The sequence below is a fragment of the Homarus americanus genome, unplaced genomic scaffold (assembly GCF_018991925.1).
Source record: "Homarus americanus isolate GMGI-L3 unplaced genomic scaffold, GMGI_Hamer_2.0 scaffold52512, whole genome shotgun sequence".
In the NCBI taxonomy this organism is placed as follows: domain Eukaryota; kingdom Metazoa; phylum Arthropoda; class Malacostraca; order Decapoda; family Nephropidae; genus Homarus; species Homarus americanus.
Window position 1 is genome coordinate 15,471,250 of NW_024735442.1, and position 20,414 is coordinate 15,491,663.

General features: G+C 35.4%; 1 protein-coding gene across 1 annotated transcript in view; it reads right to left on the reverse strand.

Moving 5' to 3' along the window:
* The window catches only part of LOC121871065 (MAM and LDL-receptor class A domain-containing protein 2-like), a 116,067-nt gene that overhangs the window by 92,282 nt on the left and 3,371 nt on the right, over positions 1–20,414 (reverse strand). The window contains exons 3-20 of the mRNA XM_042373175.1: positions 19,648–19,837; positions 19,260–19,497; positions 18,544–18,628; positions 17,955–18,135; positions 17,677–17,784; positions 17,091–17,251; positions 16,045–16,198; positions 14,614–14,733; positions 13,529–13,687; positions 10,702–10,961; positions 9,964–10,186; positions 8,931–9,024; positions 6,441–6,627; positions 4,742–4,967; positions 3,788–3,936; positions 3,320–3,430; positions 2,435–2,564; positions 391–616 (exon numbers count right to left, since the gene is read on the reverse strand). Coding sequence (XP_042229109.1) covers positions 391–616; positions 2,435–2,564; positions 3,320–3,430; positions 3,788–3,936; positions 4,742–4,967; positions 6,441–6,627; positions 8,931–9,024; positions 9,964–10,186; positions 10,702–10,961; positions 13,529–13,687; positions 14,614–14,733; positions 16,045–16,198; positions 17,091–17,251; positions 17,677–17,784; positions 17,955–18,135; positions 18,544–18,628; positions 19,260–19,497; positions 19,648–19,837 — 3,002 coding nt within the window. The remainder of the gene's footprint in view (positions 1–390; positions 617–2,434; positions 2,565–3,319; positions 3,431–3,787; positions 3,937–4,741; positions 4,968–6,440; positions 6,628–8,930; positions 9,025–9,963; positions 10,187–10,701; positions 10,962–13,528; positions 13,688–14,613; positions 14,734–16,044; positions 16,199–17,090; positions 17,252–17,676; positions 17,785–17,954; positions 18,136–18,543; positions 18,629–19,259; positions 19,498–19,647; positions 19,838–20,414) is intronic.

Genomic DNA, 20,414 nt, shown 5'->3' on the forward strand with positions numbered 1-20,414 from the left:
AACACACATTCCATGTGTCTATTACAACACACTGTCATCTATGTGCCTTTTAATCACATTTCATTCCTGTTTTTCTTTTTTGCAACAGCAAATCTCCAAACTACAATAATAATGCTAGTAATAAATAAGTGAATACCTTTTCCTGAAATTGTAATACTCCAGTGATTCATTATTGTTTATGATTTATCTGGACTAGTCTTATGTATGCAAATAATTGGGACAAGTACTCCCCTCATATTTTAATTCATTATTTTCACCACTTGTTGGCTTAACAGCCATTTGGGCAGTTGGTCCATCAGTCTGTTCTCTGTTATGACACTTACCCTTTCACTTTTTTATTTGTTAACCACATCATAGCATTAGCAAAATAAAAAAAATCTTTTCACTTACCAGAAATGGAAACAATAATCATGTGAACCATGTGGGTTTTCTGCTAGACGTCTGGACTGAAGGGAAACAACATGGTAAATGTGGGTGGACTGGTTAATGGATACATAAAGGTAGTTCCCTCCGCCTCTGTCTGAGTGGATTCCATCTTCTATTCCCACTTGAAATTGCTCTGATGCCTTCCATTTGCATGTGTCAGTCTCAAAGCCACAAGCTATATCCTCCGTAGCTGTTGGAAGTTGAGAATAGGAGTAAAACACAAAGTAAAATTTTTATATTACACCTGCATTACAATATACAGTACAGATATCTTATTAAAATGCAAATTTAAAATTTTCTGCATTGGAGTGATTATTTTAAATCCTTTCAAGTATAAGGCAGAAGCTAATTTAGGTTGCAAACTGTTGTACAGTATTATGCTTAAAGGAACTGGTACTGCCACTTAAAGACAAATGTCAGTGACTTACTACCATGATACAACTCCTGACACAAAGATATCTCAATGATTATGATGTTCCAAGTCGGAACACATAACAAAATACCTATATTAACTACAACTAACAGACAAATAACATGAACAGGTGTCCCCCAATAGTTAGTTATCTGTATCTTTGTAATTCTTAAGTTAGGGAGATATTTTTAATTTAACCTATTTTGTGTCAGTTAAGGAAAAATTCTCAAAAGACAATGGATGCTCTTTTAAATCTCCCACTTGTTGATACTGTACCAGTAAATTGCCAGCCATCAGAATATGGTGAGCACTTTGAGCTGTTTTAATAAGAAAGATTAATTATTTATGTTTTGTGCAACTTATTGTTACTTTTTGTTATAGATTATTTATAAATGTATAAAAAAGCATATCTGTAAGACAAAAATATTGAGAGAGAAAAAGAGGTGGGAGGGGGGAGTAGGGATAATTTAAGCCAACACAGAAAGTAACTCAATTTTCCCATTAGAATTAAGTTCCTAAGTTAGTGTTTTAAAAGACAACCTTGTTAACATATCAGGGATACCTGTACCACATGAATATCCTCGTTTTGTTTATCTTTATATTTGTGAATGATATGAATGTTTTCTTACAGTTCCTCCAATTCTTCATCACAAATGTTTATATATGGACTGCCGATTTTTACAAATATTTCTTATTAATTCTTATTTACTTTTGAAGAGCTGCTAAGATGTAAACATAACATTACACTTTATCAATGTACAGTACTATAGTCAGTTTCATTTACTGTACTTATGGTATATCAAGTACTGTAACTCATTAAGAAAGTATTTATCTTATACGTATGAGACAGGTGCTCATCAACTATGTTTACTTTTTACCATTAGTCAAAAAGAGACTTACATTCTTTACTAAATTTTCATCTCCCCTATATTTTACATGTGCTAATAACACATTACAACTGAAAAAAATTTAGATCTTCATTACTTACCCTATCAATCCTCCAAAATCCACAGTATATCCAACATCGTCAATCTTTACTGCCCTAAAGTATTAATTTCTCATAGTCCTCAAACAACTGAGCAGCTGTACATTCATTCATTCGGTCTCTTTGTACAACTGAACTCAAACTTTTTTCATTTATAAATAAAATTAAGTTCTATGCTGTGTTCTTTGAATTCCCTATAACAGTAGAGTAAGAATTTCTACTTTTCAATTTCTGCCTTTGTTATACAATGGTCTCAAATATCTAAATTAACACAATAGTTACAAGAATTCTTCTTCCATGATGCAATGAGGCTGATCTTCCATTTCAAACATCATAACTTGATTCCTACTAACATATGCCTCCAAAATTTTTCTCTCACAAGCTTAATGAAAATATATTAACCTTCTCCCTAAAGTATCGCCAGACTCAGCTAACAACACTACATCCACTTATGGTAGATATAACAACTTACACTCCATGACACTTTATTTCAATTATATTCCTATCGCCCATTTTCTAATTCCTATCTTGTATTCAATATTTTTTAGAAAATTTATAGTATTTAAACTATAATCTAAAGACTGATACACTAATCTCAGTACTGTACTTACCTAGAGTAGTAGGGTCAGCGAATTTAGGGACTATATAGTCATAACTACATTTGAAAAGCTGATCAAAGATCAGCTCATCAAGAGCAATGTAAGAATTCTGGTCATGGTCCAGGACACCAGTGATAACAATCTGCAAATAATAATTGTGATAATGAGATTTGAAAGATTTTACTGGATTCTTCTAAACAAAATAGAATGAGGCATTAAAAAAAATACAAAGAACATTAACAACACTTTCTAGAATTAAATTCCTTCTATCATGGTAAAAGTGATGATACATAATTGGTTAACTTTTCAAAACATCTCACTTTTCTTATATCACCACATTTTTTGCTTCCCTTAAGGTTGGTAAACAAGAGCCTCTTCCTCCTTCTCTATACCATTCTATCCCATGTGTCCTATTCTACGAGTTCGTTGTCTTTCATATCTTTCTCTATGAAATCTTTTCTGCTTAGGTCTCTGCCCTCCCAATGAAAAAAAACTGTTTTCTTAGGCTTGTGAGTTTATGTATAAATTAAATTTCCCATTGACACCAAGAGAGCTGAAGGGTATATTTTTTTATATTAAGAGCAAAATTTTATAAGTTTGATATACTGTACAGGTATGCGGTAATACATAAAGCAAACATTCTAAGGGAGATTTTAATGTAAATAAACTTTCCTTATGCAGTAAAACATAGTTGAGTAAAACACATTATATTAAAGCTCTTTATTAAACTCACAGCAGAAATCCTTAAAATAATCTGGAGTTCTGTTTCCAGCTAATTAATGCAGCCCATGATCAATCTTGGCCACTCTTGTTTTCTTGGAATTTACATATTATCATTCTAAATTTCAAAAGTCATTTAATATAATCTGCAATAGTATATATTAGTAAAAAACTCACCCTGAATGAATCATCTTGATCAGTGGTAACTTTCGCATAATGCCACAGTGGATCAGTCCCATGACGGAGGCTCCACAGTGTCTGCCAGCTGTCCTCTCTTGAAGCTGATACCTGCATTAAATACTTATTTTTCATCCTTTTAATACAGTCACATGTAAAGTACCATAAACATATCAATAATATTTACTGGATTTTTATAAAGCATTTTCTGCCTTAGAGCAGGGTGGTCCTAATCAAGAGCAACATAGATTGTCTTATCAATCACATCCAGTGTTCTAACTGCATTTCCATTAGCTATACAGTATACTGTACTGCACTGCATATAATATTAAGGAAAATTCAAACTAGAAAATATTACAAAATACAACAAGCAGAATAAAGAACCATCACCCATAGGAAGATATATGAAATCTACCATAAGTCAAGTACTTGTGATGACAAATTAAGACATATTTAATATGTATTTACCGTAAGAGATCCATTTGTGAAAGCAGCATTGTACCAGAAACTAGCACAAGACCCAGTAATGGAATAGCTGTTGGAGTAATACTGGGACTTTAGGTTAGCAGAACCTCCTTCATCTGGCATCAAATATCCAGACACTATCACATAGTGACCTGCAACATGAAAATGAGAATAGAAAAGAAAAGAAATTGTTATGCTGAATAAATGATAATATCACAAAGTCCACAGATGGTTATGAGAATACGTACAGTACCTGTACTATACAAGTTTCCCACCTCCAATTAAACATACAGCAGGATGATGTCACACCTACAGTATGCTATGGGTTAAACAGACTCACCTGTGAGATGCTGCATCCTCACTAACATACACGAATATTACATTTGTAAAGAATGAAATGATACACGATTTTTTTTTTTTATAACCAGTAAATATATGAGTTATGTTAGGTACTATATAAAGTACTACTACAATACTTTTTTTAAAATGCTTGACTTGTTCATACAACTAACCAAGCGTCACAGGTCTTAATCTTATACCTTCGGTGTATAAGAGGCAGGGTGATTTTAGGGAACAGTTTTGTAGGATATAAAAATCTTACACACTGGAAAGCATGGTATGAAAGTCAAAGGTGTATGCTTATCTCGAGTGTAGGTGAAATCTTAGTAATATTGGTGTTTTGAGAGGTGGTTTGGAACCTGACCCCTAAAATCACATTATTCCTATAGGATAATGGCTTTCGGATTTCAAATAACACTCCATTTGTGAATTGGGGTGTTCATGTACAGTACTTCATTTGGTACATAAATAAAACTTCAATTTACACCTACAAGAATAAACTCTAAACACAACCCCCCTTTTACTACTAAAAATAATTTTAAGGAGAATTTTCCATCTTGAACTCAAAGATAATTAATAAATATTTGTAATGACAACATGTAACAATGATTTGCTAACCTTTTATGGAATTAGTGGAATGGTCAGTTACAGGTCCTGGCAAAGCATCAGCTGGGCTCTGCAACAGCCAGTCAGCAGAATCATCTAGGGAATTTGTCCACGTGCACAGTTCATGTTCAAAGTCACACCCAACGGAAGTTTGGCATTCGTGTGTATCAGTGTATACATCATCTATCCCCATTACAGCGTCTGTGTTGTTCTTCAAAACTTGTGCCTCGAAGATCAGCTGTTGGAGAGAAGTAATGGGCATTTCAATAAATTAATATCCATCCATCTATCAACTACAACTCATTCCCAACAAAATGTGGTTGAGCTTATGTGCTAATAAGTATAATAAATAAATAAATACATCCACTCATCATCAAGTCATTTCCAGAACAAATGAAAGTGAATCAACAGTTTCAGTTAGCTTGAATGCTGCATATATATTCATTTGTGAGACTCCCATATCCATTCACTTTAAGCCACACACACAGTTCGTCTTCATATTGAAAGGTATATGGTAATTTTTCTGGCATATTTTAATTATATAATCTTAGAACTTAACAACTCAGTCTATCTTTCAGTCTACCTCTCTTGTCCAAAACTGCCTTCAAATCCACAATCCAAAATCCTCTTCATTATCTTTCCATTCTTTGTATGTTTCGCATTTATATACCATTGCCATTATCTTCTAATTATGTATCCTTGATTCTCTTTTTTAATATTAAACACCATTTTTTTATGATATAACATAGAATCTCCTTCACTTTCATTTATTCTAGTTGCCTTACCAGTTGCACTTTGCTATCATGTTTCCTTTTCACAACAAAGTCCAAGATTTTCTCTCTGGATTATGCCTGTTGCTTCATATATCACCACAGTATCACATCTACCTTCAAAAGTCACTCAACACCATGCTCTCTGATCATGCACATATCATAATTCTCTTATTAACTAGTATACTTCACATTAATTATTAACATCTACTCTTTTACCAATCAACATACCTGTACTGTACTTTGGAAACTAACATTTAATTCCATAAGACAGTGTAGCAATAAAATATGGTTAAAAATAAACACAATAAAGAAAGAAAATACATACTACAGTACTTCATGCAGGCTTCTTCATATGACCTACATTTTAGTTCCACTCATTAAGATTCACAGACTAGCTCGAATTCTTCTATCCACTACACTACAGTATTCTCAACTTTTCTACAGCTTAACTTGTAATTTCCCTATACTGTACAGTATTAGCAAAGTGTTTTCCCACAATAGAACAGAATGGCTGGAATCAAGAGCAACATAGACTCTCCTTTCATTCATTCTTTCCATCTGCTATACCTAATATGTTTGATTATATTTTGTCGTAACTAGTGTGTTCTAGTATGGTGCTGAATATGACTACAAAGCCCTTATCTCATCAGCCAGTTCCCATTCTCCTAAATTCATGCTACCTCTCCCTCAAAAACTAAAATTATGTTGTTATATGCATTCTCTTTAATATCCTCCAACTACAGTATACTTATCACTAACAACTGGATTCGCCTAATTATAAGTGTTCACTTCTATCTCTTTTCCCCCTGAAAATCTTCTTTTCATCAAGGTCACCATAATAAGATTTGGAGTTTCTTGATCAAAGTTATACACAGAAGGGATAAAGATAACATTTATTGGATAATTCTCAATTAAAAAAAAATGCTTTTCTATCTTACCTGGAAATTGTCTTTCTCAAAGATATATAACTGAGCTTTTACCCAATTCTTTCCTTGGCTTTCATTCTGTTTCCAGAGAAGCTCCTTAGATACATCTGCTGAAAAACCATTCCCAAGTTTCTGCATATAGACTGACAGCTCAGCTGTGCCTGACAAGCCCGACAGGTAATAATAGAAGTTCAGACACCTGGTAATGAAAGTACAGGATATAAATAAATATTACTGTTCCTTTTTCAAATGTCTCTGAAATTTGCAATAAGATTTCAGTACTATACAGTACTGTACTAGTACAGTATTGTACTACACACATGAGTATCTGATGAACTCAAAGAAAATATCTGTACTGTGCTAAAACTAGCTTTATATCCTTAACCTTTTGTACTTCCTGTATTCACCTAAAAAGTATTGGTGTTCAGGAGGGACTAATAATGTATGCCATATACTGTAGTTTTAATTTTCTCATGTCCATTTGAAGGAATCAATGATTTCCTTACCCATATACTGTTTAGTAAATCTCACAAGCAGTAATAATCACCAGTAAAAAAAGTTATAGACCTCAGTTGCCCTATAAACACCAAGGTAAAAGGACAGTTTATATAGACTAATCTAATATTGTGGGTTTCTTTTTAGTTGACAGTACTTTACCCTCTTGTAGCTCATTGACCCAATTCTGGCTCGCTTTAATACCAATTTAATGTATACAGTATAAAGAGTAACTACTTGAAAACAGTAACTTTCAAGATACAAGTGAAAAAACTTTTAAATAAAGAATATTTACCATCAAAATCACAAACAAATTCACACTTTCAAAGAACACATTTGCCTCTATTTCATCTCTTCACTAAATATTATGCATATCAAGACAAATGACACCAAACATATAAAGCAAAGGATAATAATGACCATTTTATAAAGAGTTGAATCAAGTGTAAACATCACATATTCACGTACAGGTGTCGTTTAAGACGAAGATTGTGGGGAGGTAGCACGCTTGGCAGAAAAGCTGCTCAACTGAAATGATAGATCACGCCTAGTACGTACTCTGTTTGCCACTTTCATTTAGATTATCCCTGCGCTCTCCTCAACTGAATACCAATTCGGGTGAGGAGAGCACAAGGGTGACCTATTTCCTCGAGTATAAGAGTACTGTACGTATTGTAATTTACTCGCAAGTAATAAGAAACATACATACAGCATAAGAAAGAATTTACCATAATCATACATACAATTCAAATTATGCAGGGATGTTTCTGGCCTTTGGTGAAAAAGGAGGAAAATGTTTTGTCATTGTTCTCCTCTTTGAGACACTTACTCAAGTTAGGAAATACAATAATATGTTGATACCATTAATAATCAATTAGGTTTCATTTCACATTAGCTTTTCTCACTCTTGATCACCCAAAATAGCTTTTGTGCTGATTTACTGAGCAACTGATAATGCCTATGAAAAAGAAAAAATTCTCGGTTGTCATGCAAGCCATCAAAATTTTTACCTAAAAATGTATTCAGACACAAACCAAAAAATCATAAAAGTTCCAAGGAATCATTAGCAGTTGCAGTGTATTCCATGCCACACAATACAGTAGAGTACAGTATACTAAAAAATGAAGCACATTTTATTATTACTGCACACAAACTGATAAAAGGACAGTGTTCTTTATATACTTTGACTGAAAACATTAGTTCAGGAGTTTAAGTTAATTAAACCTTAAAAAAAAATATAATGAATATATGTTACTAAAATATTGGAAACCATCCCTGACAAAGTTACACAATCAAGTTTTCAAGATAGAGATGATATACAATTAAGGACATAGATTGTCTAATGGGCAATTAACTTAATGTTAAACATGTCACTGAATTAAGAACAATGTTATATGATCTTTTTCAAGATACAACAAAACAATTAATCATACACACACAAAGACTCATTATCATCAATGTTTTATGGCCATTTTCCAAACTTCCCTGTATTAACCAGAGCTGGATGTCTCCCCCCCCCCCTGCTCACCACCACAGACCCAGGGTGCCAATCCAGAAATGTGGCAGATATCAAGGGACCCAGTTGCCATTAGGTATAGCTGGATATCCTTATTAATGCCAACCCACAAGGTGGGTACAGCTGGCAAGCCAGAGTTGCACCTTCCTGAGATAATCAAAGACCACCCACCTACCTAGGACTAGAGCAAATTTTTGAAGAGTATAAAGCCACTTCACAAGGCTGTAGTGAGGTATGAGATTTTTAGCAATAGTGGCCTTTGTCTTTAACCAACTAAACTGGAAACTAATAAATATCATTCTTGGCTAATGGCAAATGTGTGAAACAGGTTTGGTTGTGATTCATTCACATGATAGAGGATATCACATGGAAATGAATGTGTGATACATAGACGGATGGACACATTAACGAACAATATTACAAGTAATACCATATGCCATGGTAACTATTTGTTACAGTGGCGTGAAAATACAAAATAATCTTAATCTTACCCAAATATATTGCCCTGGGTCTGGTATACTGGAGAGATTATTTGCCCCCAGTCTCTAGCAATGTATTTTTGCAGATCAGCTCTAGCAAAGTGCCCTGTAGAAGCAACATAATTACATTTTAGCTTTCATTTTCTACTTTGAAATCCTCAGTTTCTTCTTTTCTGTTGTTCACGAAATCATTTTAGTTATATTGATACATCAAATTCTTTTTAAGCTGCTACATTCTATGACAAGTCATATCTACAGTTAGATGTTCTTGTTTATCATACTCTCTTACCTATAGCATTTGATTCATACTCTGCAAAAACTCAGTCATCTGATCACATCACATTTACTGCACTAAAGTGTTTCGTTTACACCTTTGCAAGTTTTATTTATCTTTTGTAATTGTACTTTCTATAAGTTTATTGTTTTTACATATTTGATTCACTGCTCTACATATCTTATTCATTCACCACACTCAAATTTTCCACCCATCTAATTTTTCATCATGGGCAATGGCCCATGATGAAATTTTTTTGAGGAAAATGGAAAATATAACAGAAATTGCAGCTCCCACTAATGAATCACCTGAAAATTTCAGTGATAAAAATAAACAGATATGAAGCACTCAAGCTATACCAGAGTTTTCATTAATTATGTTACACTGAATATGAAATGGGAATAAATGAATTTCACTTATAAGCTTTAAAAATGCATAATTGAATAGAGATGGATGCCTCACTCAATGAATTGACTACTGTACATGAGAAAGTAAACAGGTAGAAGAATTTTAGCAAGAGGTGGGTTTTGGTGTACTGTACCTCAAAGTAAAAACTACAAACTCAAAACTATTTTTCATAAACAGTATTAGGAAAGAAATGAGACATTTTCTTACACCAATATCTCAGTGCAATTTATGTTGTGTTATAAAACAAGAAATGGTCATGTGGTGCAACAACATGAGCTAGTTAAAGGCTTTCTCAATCAGAGAGTGAGTTGCACAGCCAGTCAGGATTGATATTCCCAGAACTAATATGCAAATAAATCTCACCTTTCAGAGTGCCAAGTGTGTGGTCAGGGTGATCTTCCACACTCATGGTGTTCCACTGTATTTTGCTACCAGAGACTATATCAAACATGGAACCATTCTCTTCAAAGTCATGGAGAGCCTGAGGATCAGTTGGATGGTGTTGACAATGACCTGAGTGAAGTCGAAGATCATCCACAGCTACAATGCCTTGACGGGACTCTTCCCAAACAGCTTTAATAATGGCCTGAAAATGTTAACAAAGTATAAATATGAATATATAAATATATTTCTTTTTATCTCTTCCAAGCTTTTCCCTATTTAATGCAGGGTGACCAAATCCAAGAACAAATACTGCACGAATGCACACAAACACATTTCCCCTATATTTGATATCATATACATATATATATATATACAGGTATATATATATACAGTATATATATATATATATATATATATATATATATATATATATATATATATATATATATATATATATATATATATATATATATATATATATATATATATATATATATATATATATATATATATATATATATATATATAAAAGCAAACCAGTGTTACCCGGTAACTCTTTTTATATACAGTAGTATACAGATTTTTGGGAAAATTTATTTAAAAGAATGAGTTTGGTTTCAACCTATTCTATAAAATTGGTATTTTACTGTATTTTGGCTTAACACTACTAAGATATATCATAGACATTAATCAAAATAGTTTCATTGTAATACATACACTATACATGGCTGCATCAATTCCCAAATCCATAGTAGCTGGATGCCAGAAGTCTCCCTGTGAACCAGTCCTAAAGAAGATTGGTTCGTTTATCTCACTATTTTCGGCTCTTGTGGTGGCAATAAGGTCTGGAGTGTTTTCACCAAACATATAATACCAGAAACTGAAGCACTGGGCATCTTGTACAGGTCCCCGGTACAACAGAGCAGAGGCTGGGGGGTAAGACCACTGTGCTTCCACATACAGATAGTGACCAGCATCTGTAAGGCAAAGAGATTCAATAAAATTGATTGGGAAAAATAGAATCACTAGAATGAATTGATAAGGAAAATAAAGAAATGATAGATAATTAATCAATGCCCTGAAGATTCATTTCATAAAAGCACTTCATAAAAGAAAGGTATACTGTAATTATAATACTGTAATACAGTATATATTTTTTATATACTGCATTTAATGTACTCTTACAATGTTTTTTAATGAAAATTTCCTTCACCTAAACTAGGATAAAAAAAAATCAGAAGTTTGTGGGGTGATCACTATTGGAGTCAAAATTACAAAAAACATGAAAGACAGTATAATGCTATGGTATGCATATTACACAAGTTCAAGGTATGACATTTTACATCTGCCCACACTACAAATTTATGCTGTAACTGCATTTTTAGTTAAATAAAGGAAATTCAACAAAATGAGTTTAAATATTCTCCTTATCATCTTTATTACTCTCCCATTCTTCTGTGAAAACTGAGAATGGGTCTCATGGGCATGACTGCTGGTTAGGGACTGTGTTAATACAGTACAGTATATGCACTAAACCTTTGGTACATGCAAAAGTAGGCAGCGTAGCCAGTACTGCACTCAACTACCTTCATTTCCCTAACTTTTAAAGTTACCAACCCACTTATAGCTGGGTAGACAGGGAGTGCCTTCGGATTGAACTAGCAACCTTTAGTACATGATGAGAGTGCTGTACTGTATACACTTAGCCACACACTCAGTCTTGTGTGAGGTGGATCAAGAGCTAAGAAACTAAAACTGCAAAAATGGGGGAAAATAATAGGGAAGGGTCGTATAAAGATTCCCTACTCTGTCCCCATAGATGCAAAATGGTACATGAAATGTCTACTGATGATGGCTACCATTTAACCCTTAGACTGCTCCAGGTCTCCTGGGCAGCCGCTCCATCCGCCTAAGCAGCCCAAGTTTTACAGTAATGTACATCAATCCAAAAGATTCTGTTTTGACCAGGTTACTACCTCTTTTTTTCAGTATTTTCCTTAGATCTAAATTTAATTCAATTATACAGGTGTTTCTAGAAAAAATAAGTACACATAGCAGTCAAAGGATTAAGGGTTTGGCAAGACAAAAAGAAATCATGTTGTGGTACGTTCATCACTCAATAAACAAAAGGGTGCTGTTGGTACAGTGGAAGTGCCTTTGTCTGTCACTACTGCAACCTGGGTTCAATTCCTAGGTCAAGTATGAGAAAGGTGTTATCCAGTGCGAATCTACCAAATATCGCAAGTTTTTTCCAGGTACAGGTTTACCACACTTAGTGCTCAGGAAGCAATCCAGAAGAATCAAACACTAATCAGGGTCATTATGAGAGATTACATGGAGATACATTTCCAAAAGTTTTCTCTCTTATGTATGATCAGATATAAAGTACAGTATAATCAACTACCTCACCAGCCAGGACTGGAACCCTCGACCTACTGCGTGGGACTAGGGAACGTTACCGACCATACCACAAGAGCAATATATGGACTACGTTGAGCAATACAGATGGTAAACATTTAACAACATCAAGAAGAGCATAAATCAGAGGATAACATTGCTCAGGGTGTTTCTGCATATTAAACGAGCTTCGGTTTCACCATCAAATTACCAAATGTGCCACTGCCCAGCAAGAATATAATGTGGTCTTTGACAGCCTCGAACCCTGTTACAGGCCATTCTTTTGGGAGATAAAAGTGCGTGATGGCATGGGCTTCCAAAAAAAGGCTCGTTTTGTCAACACTGAAAATAAGCTGGGAAGGGTTATTGCCTTCCTTGATGATAGCCTCGAGTATGTCCAGGAACTGAAGGGTTGTCAGAGTGTCCATTCTCGCAGCTTTGCCACTGATGAAGGAGCTGTGTAAATCACTGTAATCCTTATACCCGTAGGACCAGCTTCAACTGGTAAGACAATGCACCTTCTCCATGATAATTTCCAGAAGCTGGCTTAAAGGAATATGGAGCTGGGTCGCATGTTCCACCCATATGCTTATAACCAGCTCTCCATCTTCTCCAACAAACTCTTCCTTGAACAAATTAAATTTGTTGCAGTTAATGAAGTAGTTGACCGGGAAGAGGTTTTCATCTTGATTGTGTTCTTAAAAGCCATTTTAGTGGTTGACAATCCCAATTTTTATATAAAACAGCATTAAATAGGTTAGCACTAAGTGGAAGTGGGGTATGACTACACTGTACTCTGATATCCTCTTGTATTACTTTTTACTTTATCCTCTTCACCACTGATCGGCTCGTTAGCCGCTTGGGCGATCGGTCACGTCTCCGATTACTTTTCCTTTTCTTTTATCCTTTTCACCAAAAGATCGGCTCGTTAGCCGCTTGGCGATCGGTCACGTCTCTGTTACGCACTGTTGGCAAGTACTGGGCATGCTCCAGTGTTGGTCAAGCCTTGTCTTGAAAGAGCTCACACTCGGTGCCGTCACAACACTGGACAATAAAGGACAAACTCACCAGGAACAATGGTGGGGATTAAAGAAGATAACAGCTTCCTTTCCCCCATCAAACCAATAAATTAAAATTTAAAACCTACCTGTGCCAATTGTATGATCTGTGGCTGGACCTGGAGACACAGTATCTGGGGGTCCATGCCACCAAGTCCAGGGCACTGTGCCATTGTCCTCTGACATCTCCCATAAACATGTTGGCATCATTATGTCCTCAAAATCACAATCATTTTCTCCAAGAGGTTCTGAAAATACAATGTGGAGATATTATATCATATTTTAACCTGATATAATATTTTCTTATCTCCTCCCCACCCCCTCCAAAAAAAAAAGTTGGCATACTGACATTCATGGTTTTAAAGAAAATAAACTGACAAGCAAATATCCCAAGAGTACACCTACATAATGTGCCACTGTAATTATAGTTAAATGTATGTAGCATCATATATATGATGGCAAATATACAGTACAGTGAGCCCTCACTTTACGCGGTCAATTGAACCCACGGCGGCCCGCGTAAAGTGAGAAACGCGAAAAGTGAACAACATAACATATGGGATTAATTGAAATAGAGACCAGGCCGACCCCCCAAACTCCACTTTTTCAGACACAATACCTACGTTGTAGTAAAAATAACTTCTTAATTTTATGATGGTATGCACACACAATTAATAATTAAGAGAAATATCAATAATATTAGGTTTTTTTAACACTTACATTAGTAGAAAAGATGGCTGGGCACACTGGGATGGGGGGTTGGTTCCGAGGCAGAGGGCAGATTATTGGCCCTCACCTGTATCACTTGTATCAATTGTATCACTATCCACCACAGAGGCTTGCAGGGCCTCTTTGTCAAACCCCTCAAATTCCATATAAGTTCATATCCTCACTGTCATTATCACTATCACTGACTTGGGCGGCTGTGGTAGGTGGCGGGTGAAGAACTAGGTAATGTTTTGATGACTGGGCGACCTTGTGCGCACCCTGCTTGCGCCGCTCTCCGCGTAAAAGGGTACACACACCACGGAAAGTGAGCATTCCGTGTTCGGCAGGGTACAGCCGTCGCGTGGAAAGCGTCAAGGTTGATGAATATGGTGACCAAGTTCAAAGATATGCCGGTAAATTATATAATCAATGGTGGCACGTTTATGCTACAAACTTTTAGACTTACCCGGTGTGGTGGTTGAGCCTCCCTGAATGGTGGTAGAGGTAAAATCTGTACCATTCCTGGGTTGAGCTTCCACAGGCCAGATGTTACAATGACCAGTAAATGTCAGCAAATCATCAATATCTGTATATATAAAAAGATGAAATGACAATATTGTATGTATAATATAACAAGAACAACCAAATGTAGTAAGCCCTCCACTCACTAAGGTTATAATCCTGGAAAACTTCTAAAGGCAAAATTCACAAACAGGGATACAGTACAGTACCTTGATTCAATGGGAAAAAGGGGGTTACGTTTGCAGGTCAGACTGAACATACCGTATTCACTCTCTGCAGCTGCTGTGGTGTAACTAAGCCCTAATTCACTTGGCACAATAGGTGACTATTGCCAGCTGCAATCTACGAATACAGAATATAGTGTAAATACTGTCACACCTCTAATATTCATATAAAGTACATTTTAAGTACTAACTCAATATTTCCACCTTGAGCAGTGTCAAGCTTCTGAAGCTTTTGCAAGACAGCACACAATAATTTTCAACATAAGATACTCTATAAAACCCGTCATCACCAATTCCTGTCTCATGCTTTCAAGATACTTTTACAGTAAACACTTTTGTTTAATTATTCTTCAATACTTTAAGTTTATGTAATATTTGATTTGTTTTACTTTCATAGCAGTGTAGATAAAACAGTGAGTAAATTTTAGCAATGATATCCTCTCCCACCTGTCAACAGTTATCACACACAATTGTTGCTGGTTTAGTTGTTTTTATATAATTTAATAGTTCTACAGTAAACATGATTTTGTTTAGGTATTCTCTAATAATTGTAGCCAAATACTGTACATAGCAATAGTTAATGCAAACAAAAATTTTATAGGATACATAAAGAAAAATTTCTTCACACACAGGGTGGGTGATCTATGGAAGTCTACTGGCTCAGGCTGTGGAATCAAGACGAGTACTGGGCTTGAAAATAGCCCGAGACAAAACTATCAAGAACAATGTTGGGATACTACACAGGCCACTGGCCTCCTTCCCTCAGCATGGCCGCCTCTGATGATTGTTTGTTAACAAGAACTTGTGAAAAATAATCCTTAAAGGTCCTCCTTATACCACTTCAGTGCTGTATATGGAAATTTCTTTACTGAGTACAGTACTTTTTATATTAATTCAGCACTGCATAACTGCTCTATTCATATTCATTCTGAATGGTGGCATCAAGCCTATGTCTAGTTGTAACAAGTCTCTTAACAAATAGAAACAAAAAAATGTGTCCAAATTAATTAAATTACAGTGGAATCTTAAAACAGCATTGCAGTGGAATCTTAAAAAAGCATTGCAGTGGAGTCTTAAATAAAGCAATCCTTAAAATAGTGCATGTTATAAATCTACCATTTAAGCATACTGGTCAAACATCAAGTACTCACAAATTCTTTGTAGCTGATTGAGTCCCACAACACCTTCTAGTTGTATGAAGAAGTAGTTATCAGTAAGTCCAAACAGTGGAACACGACCAACATTCCATGACCCTGCTTGGGCACTGCTCATGCTCCAAACTAACACCTGCTGCTCTCCAACGGGCTATAGAGTAATAATATAAAATATATAGGGCTATATGCAGTATTTGCTATATATATTCTCTCTAACCTTGTGAATCCACAGAAAAAAGGCATCTTAAAAGTACAGTACTGCCATGACAAATTGTAGGAGTGACAAAACATGAGTATAATCCAGCAAAACTTAAAGGCCATGATTAAGGGCAGGTAATAAGCAAAGGCATAGCACAAGTTCCTAAGTGTAATTTGAGAGGCACAGCAAGATTCTTGTAGTTCAGTAAATTCAGTGAGGAGGAAGGAAAGAGCAGGCAATCAGGATAGTACATCCACACTAAACCAACAAACCAAACACTAGCATCTGTGTAATGGCCTTATCTGATTCAATATCACAATAAAGTTAAGCTTTTTGTTATGTTTCTTCTTTAAGCCAAAAATTAAGGAATATGAGAGTCAGTGAGTTTATATTGTACAACAGTGTGTGTACAGGTAGGGATGAAGGAACAGACAATGAATGACAGGATTATAAAAGTACATTAAAGAAACATTGGTAAATACTGCAGTTAATACTGTGGATATTATTAAAAAACTAAAAAAAATAAAACATAAATAAAAAAATAAATAAAAATTGTCTCCATCCATTTGTCTGTGAACTTTTTATACCATTTCCAATAATTTGTGGAGGAGGGAAGCAATGCCCAGGAGGGGAGGGTTAGGCTTCCTTTGCTTAGAGCACTGCCATGGTTGGTGCAAATTCCAACTTCTTAATGCTCCACCAACCTTACCTGGCACAAGAGTTAACCTGAGACTCATTGGTTGGAAGACCATAGCACTACTAAAGAGTCATGGAACCATTATCTAACCTTTTTAAATCGTATACAGTCTTATACAGAATATAATACTCCTTGACTATACCTTACCTGAATATAGAAATTGATACTGCCCTCAACACTAGAATTCATATGAAACCAGAATTGAAGACAGGTGGATATGGCTTCAGCAGGCTCCATTAGAGGGCTGAGAAGCACTGCTGCATCTCCTGCCTCATATCTAGTTGGTTCTAACATCAGCATCCCACCACCTGGGTTGATTTGAAACAAATCTGTAGACTTCATTACATGTTTCTACTGGGATTGTTTTTCCCTTAGTTCTTACCGGGTACTTCTCCACATTATCAACTTCAGAGATATTCTATAGGTTGCATAAATTACATGACAACACAAAACACCTTTAACTACTATACAATAATTTATAACATTAGGTCAAATTTCTTTCGAGACTATTTTTCTTTATTATTTTTCTACGATGTAAATTAAAATAAGCTTTAACTATGAATTCCATGACAATTAAGCAAAATAAAACTTTATGTCAAGTCAACAATAATTCTAAAAATATTGGGAGAAATGTGATTACAAAGAGCAAACAAAGGGATTATGATTCCTAGTGTTGGTAATCTGTCTTTACAAAATTATGCTGTTTAAGTTTCCAGATCGAAGGAGGTCTTACCAAGGTCTCCATATGTGTGATCACTGCCACTGATAATATCCCAATAAGCTTTTTCGGTGAGCGAGCGAGTCCATCCACAGGAATTTAGGCCATCAAAATTACATTCAGCTTAAAAGAAAACATTTATTTTATCACATACTCCCTAATGTTACTGGTTTTAAAAGGTCATGCATATACTCCACAAAAATGTAACTTTAACACTTGGACATATCATTAACCCATATTTTATATACAGTACACATGAACACTACTAATCAAGTAATTTCTTTAAAACATACCTGCACTGCCACAAGTGCCAGGATGGATACTAAAATCATCAAAGGCTATAAAGGAAGTGTTATCTGGTGTTTTAAAGACAGCTTCCAACCGTAACCTGAAGAAGCTTACAGTAACATCTACTCGACCTTCCATCCACTCCGAGACTTTGCCTACAGGTGCTTCCCATATAATCACTGGAGCCTGGAAGTAAAATTTGAAGGTCTCTACACATCCTATTAATCACTGAGCATAATCCAAGTTTTTAAGTCATTAAAGTCATTTTGGGACATGATAAGAGAAAAGGACATGAGAGGGTTAAGCATTCTACTTGGTGTAAATAAAGTACATATAAGAGAATATGAGTGCATTCACATACTGATATTGTACACTCTTAGGTGATAAACTGAAGATTAGAGTAGGAAGAGGGACAATATATTTACATGATCTGGTTTACAATAAAAATAAATATTAGATTACAGGTATTTAGAAAATTATACTGATATTCAATTGATTTTCAATCACTACACTACTGAAGTTAATAAGAACTATTTGTGTAATTCTGATCACTTATTTATTTGTTATCCACAATATATGAAGTACAGTACTCACAAGATCTCCAGTGTCATCAATCTCATCTTCAACATAATACATTCTGAGAGTTGCTAAAGTTCCTTCATGGGCAAAGTAATAGAACCTGTAGGAAATTGCATAAGAAAACAATTAAAATTCCATTGCACAGTAACATGTTCTTGTGATTTATAATCAATGCTAATTTTAGTAAATTAAAACTTTTTGTAGGTCTAATGATGGTTATATAAAAGCTTCAACAACGTGTTCAAACAACTCTGGCAGTGGCTCTATGGATCTCTTAAGAGTTTTTGGTGACATGCACATCTAAACCTGAGATATTAGAAACTCTATCTACAGGTTAAATTTGAAATTCCAAATGAGGCATTAATTGTCCATTAGCAATTTTATCTTTCTTTGAAGCCCCCCTCCAAAGAAAGATAAAATTTTGTGCAACTACAGCATACTAAAAAAAATATGGGTATGATGCTTTATTATGTCCCTGACACATGGTTCACTGATCATTTGGTTTAAACCATTGGTTTAAATTGGCCAACCCTGGGATAAGCTAGATAGATCTCTGAGGCCTTGTTGTGGCAAGGAAACTTCATAGCAGAACACATTTACCCAGTATTACAGCAATGACAGTGACTAAATGACAGCAAGTGAAGGGAGTCTGTTCTGCTCCTGATTCTGGTCATCCTACAATGGGATGGGAGAAGGGTTAGGAGAATGAAAAATAACTATATATTTCTTACCTGACATATGAAGCACCTTGTGATGAATACAGTATTGAGGACATGAGAGCAGTGTTCAATGAACTACTATTCCAGTTGTTGGTGGCTTTCAAGAAATGACCTTTGACAGTCCCAGTTGTGTGATCCACAGTAGTGGTGGATTGGCCATCAGTCCAAACCCACAGGGGGTCTGTGGGACCAGGGTTCCCTACAGTCTGCCATCCACACATTTGTTTATTTTCAAAGTCACAAGAATCCTCTGCCAAGATTTCATCAGGATTAGTGGTAAATTGGATAAAAGAAAAAAGATATTTCCTGTCAAAAAACATGCTATTGTCGAAAAAATCATCACAATATCGTAACACAAATGAATGCACTGTAGGAAAGGACCCAGTATATTTCACCTTACCTGGAATAATGCAGGGTCCAAGAGTAAGAAAAACACTGTCTACGGAAATATGACCATCTGCAGAGTCACCTCTCACTCCCTCCACAAGGATGTTAAATACTTCTTCTGATGATACAGTTATCTGAACAGCCACCCATACAGCTCCCTGTGGCCCTTCATGAAACCAAAGGGACTGCAGAGTTCTCCCATTCTGATGATATTGTAAGTTATTCATTACTAATCTGATTCATGAATATCAAAGAACAATAATATCTCCATTAGCCGGAACAATTGGTGCAGAGCACTTCCGGGAATGAGAGATTTCTGGGTAACGAGACGACTGTCTGAAAACTGGAAAAAACACTCATTCCCGGAATTTTCCGGGTAAAAAAATTTTCTCGGAAGTTCCAGAAATTGCCCATTACATCGTCTCTCGAACCCGGAAAAGTATCCCTCATCCCGGAATTTTCCAGAATTTTCGGGGCAACGGAAAAACTTTCTCGGAATTTCCAGAAAATGCGCCTGATTTTCATCTCTTAAACCGGGAAAAAACTCTCCCATCCCCAGAATTTTCCGGTTATCGGGAAAATTTTCTCAGAATTTTCCAGAAAATGTGCCCCTTGGAAAATCGTTCCCAAAGCTGGAATTTTCCGTAAAATTCCGGCTTTGGGAACGATAATCCGAGAAAATTTCAATTCTGGCTATCGGAGAGTTCTGGGTTTGAGGGATTCCAGCTAAAGGAGATATTACTGTACAGGTATTGTCATAATTATATTTATTAAGTCCAA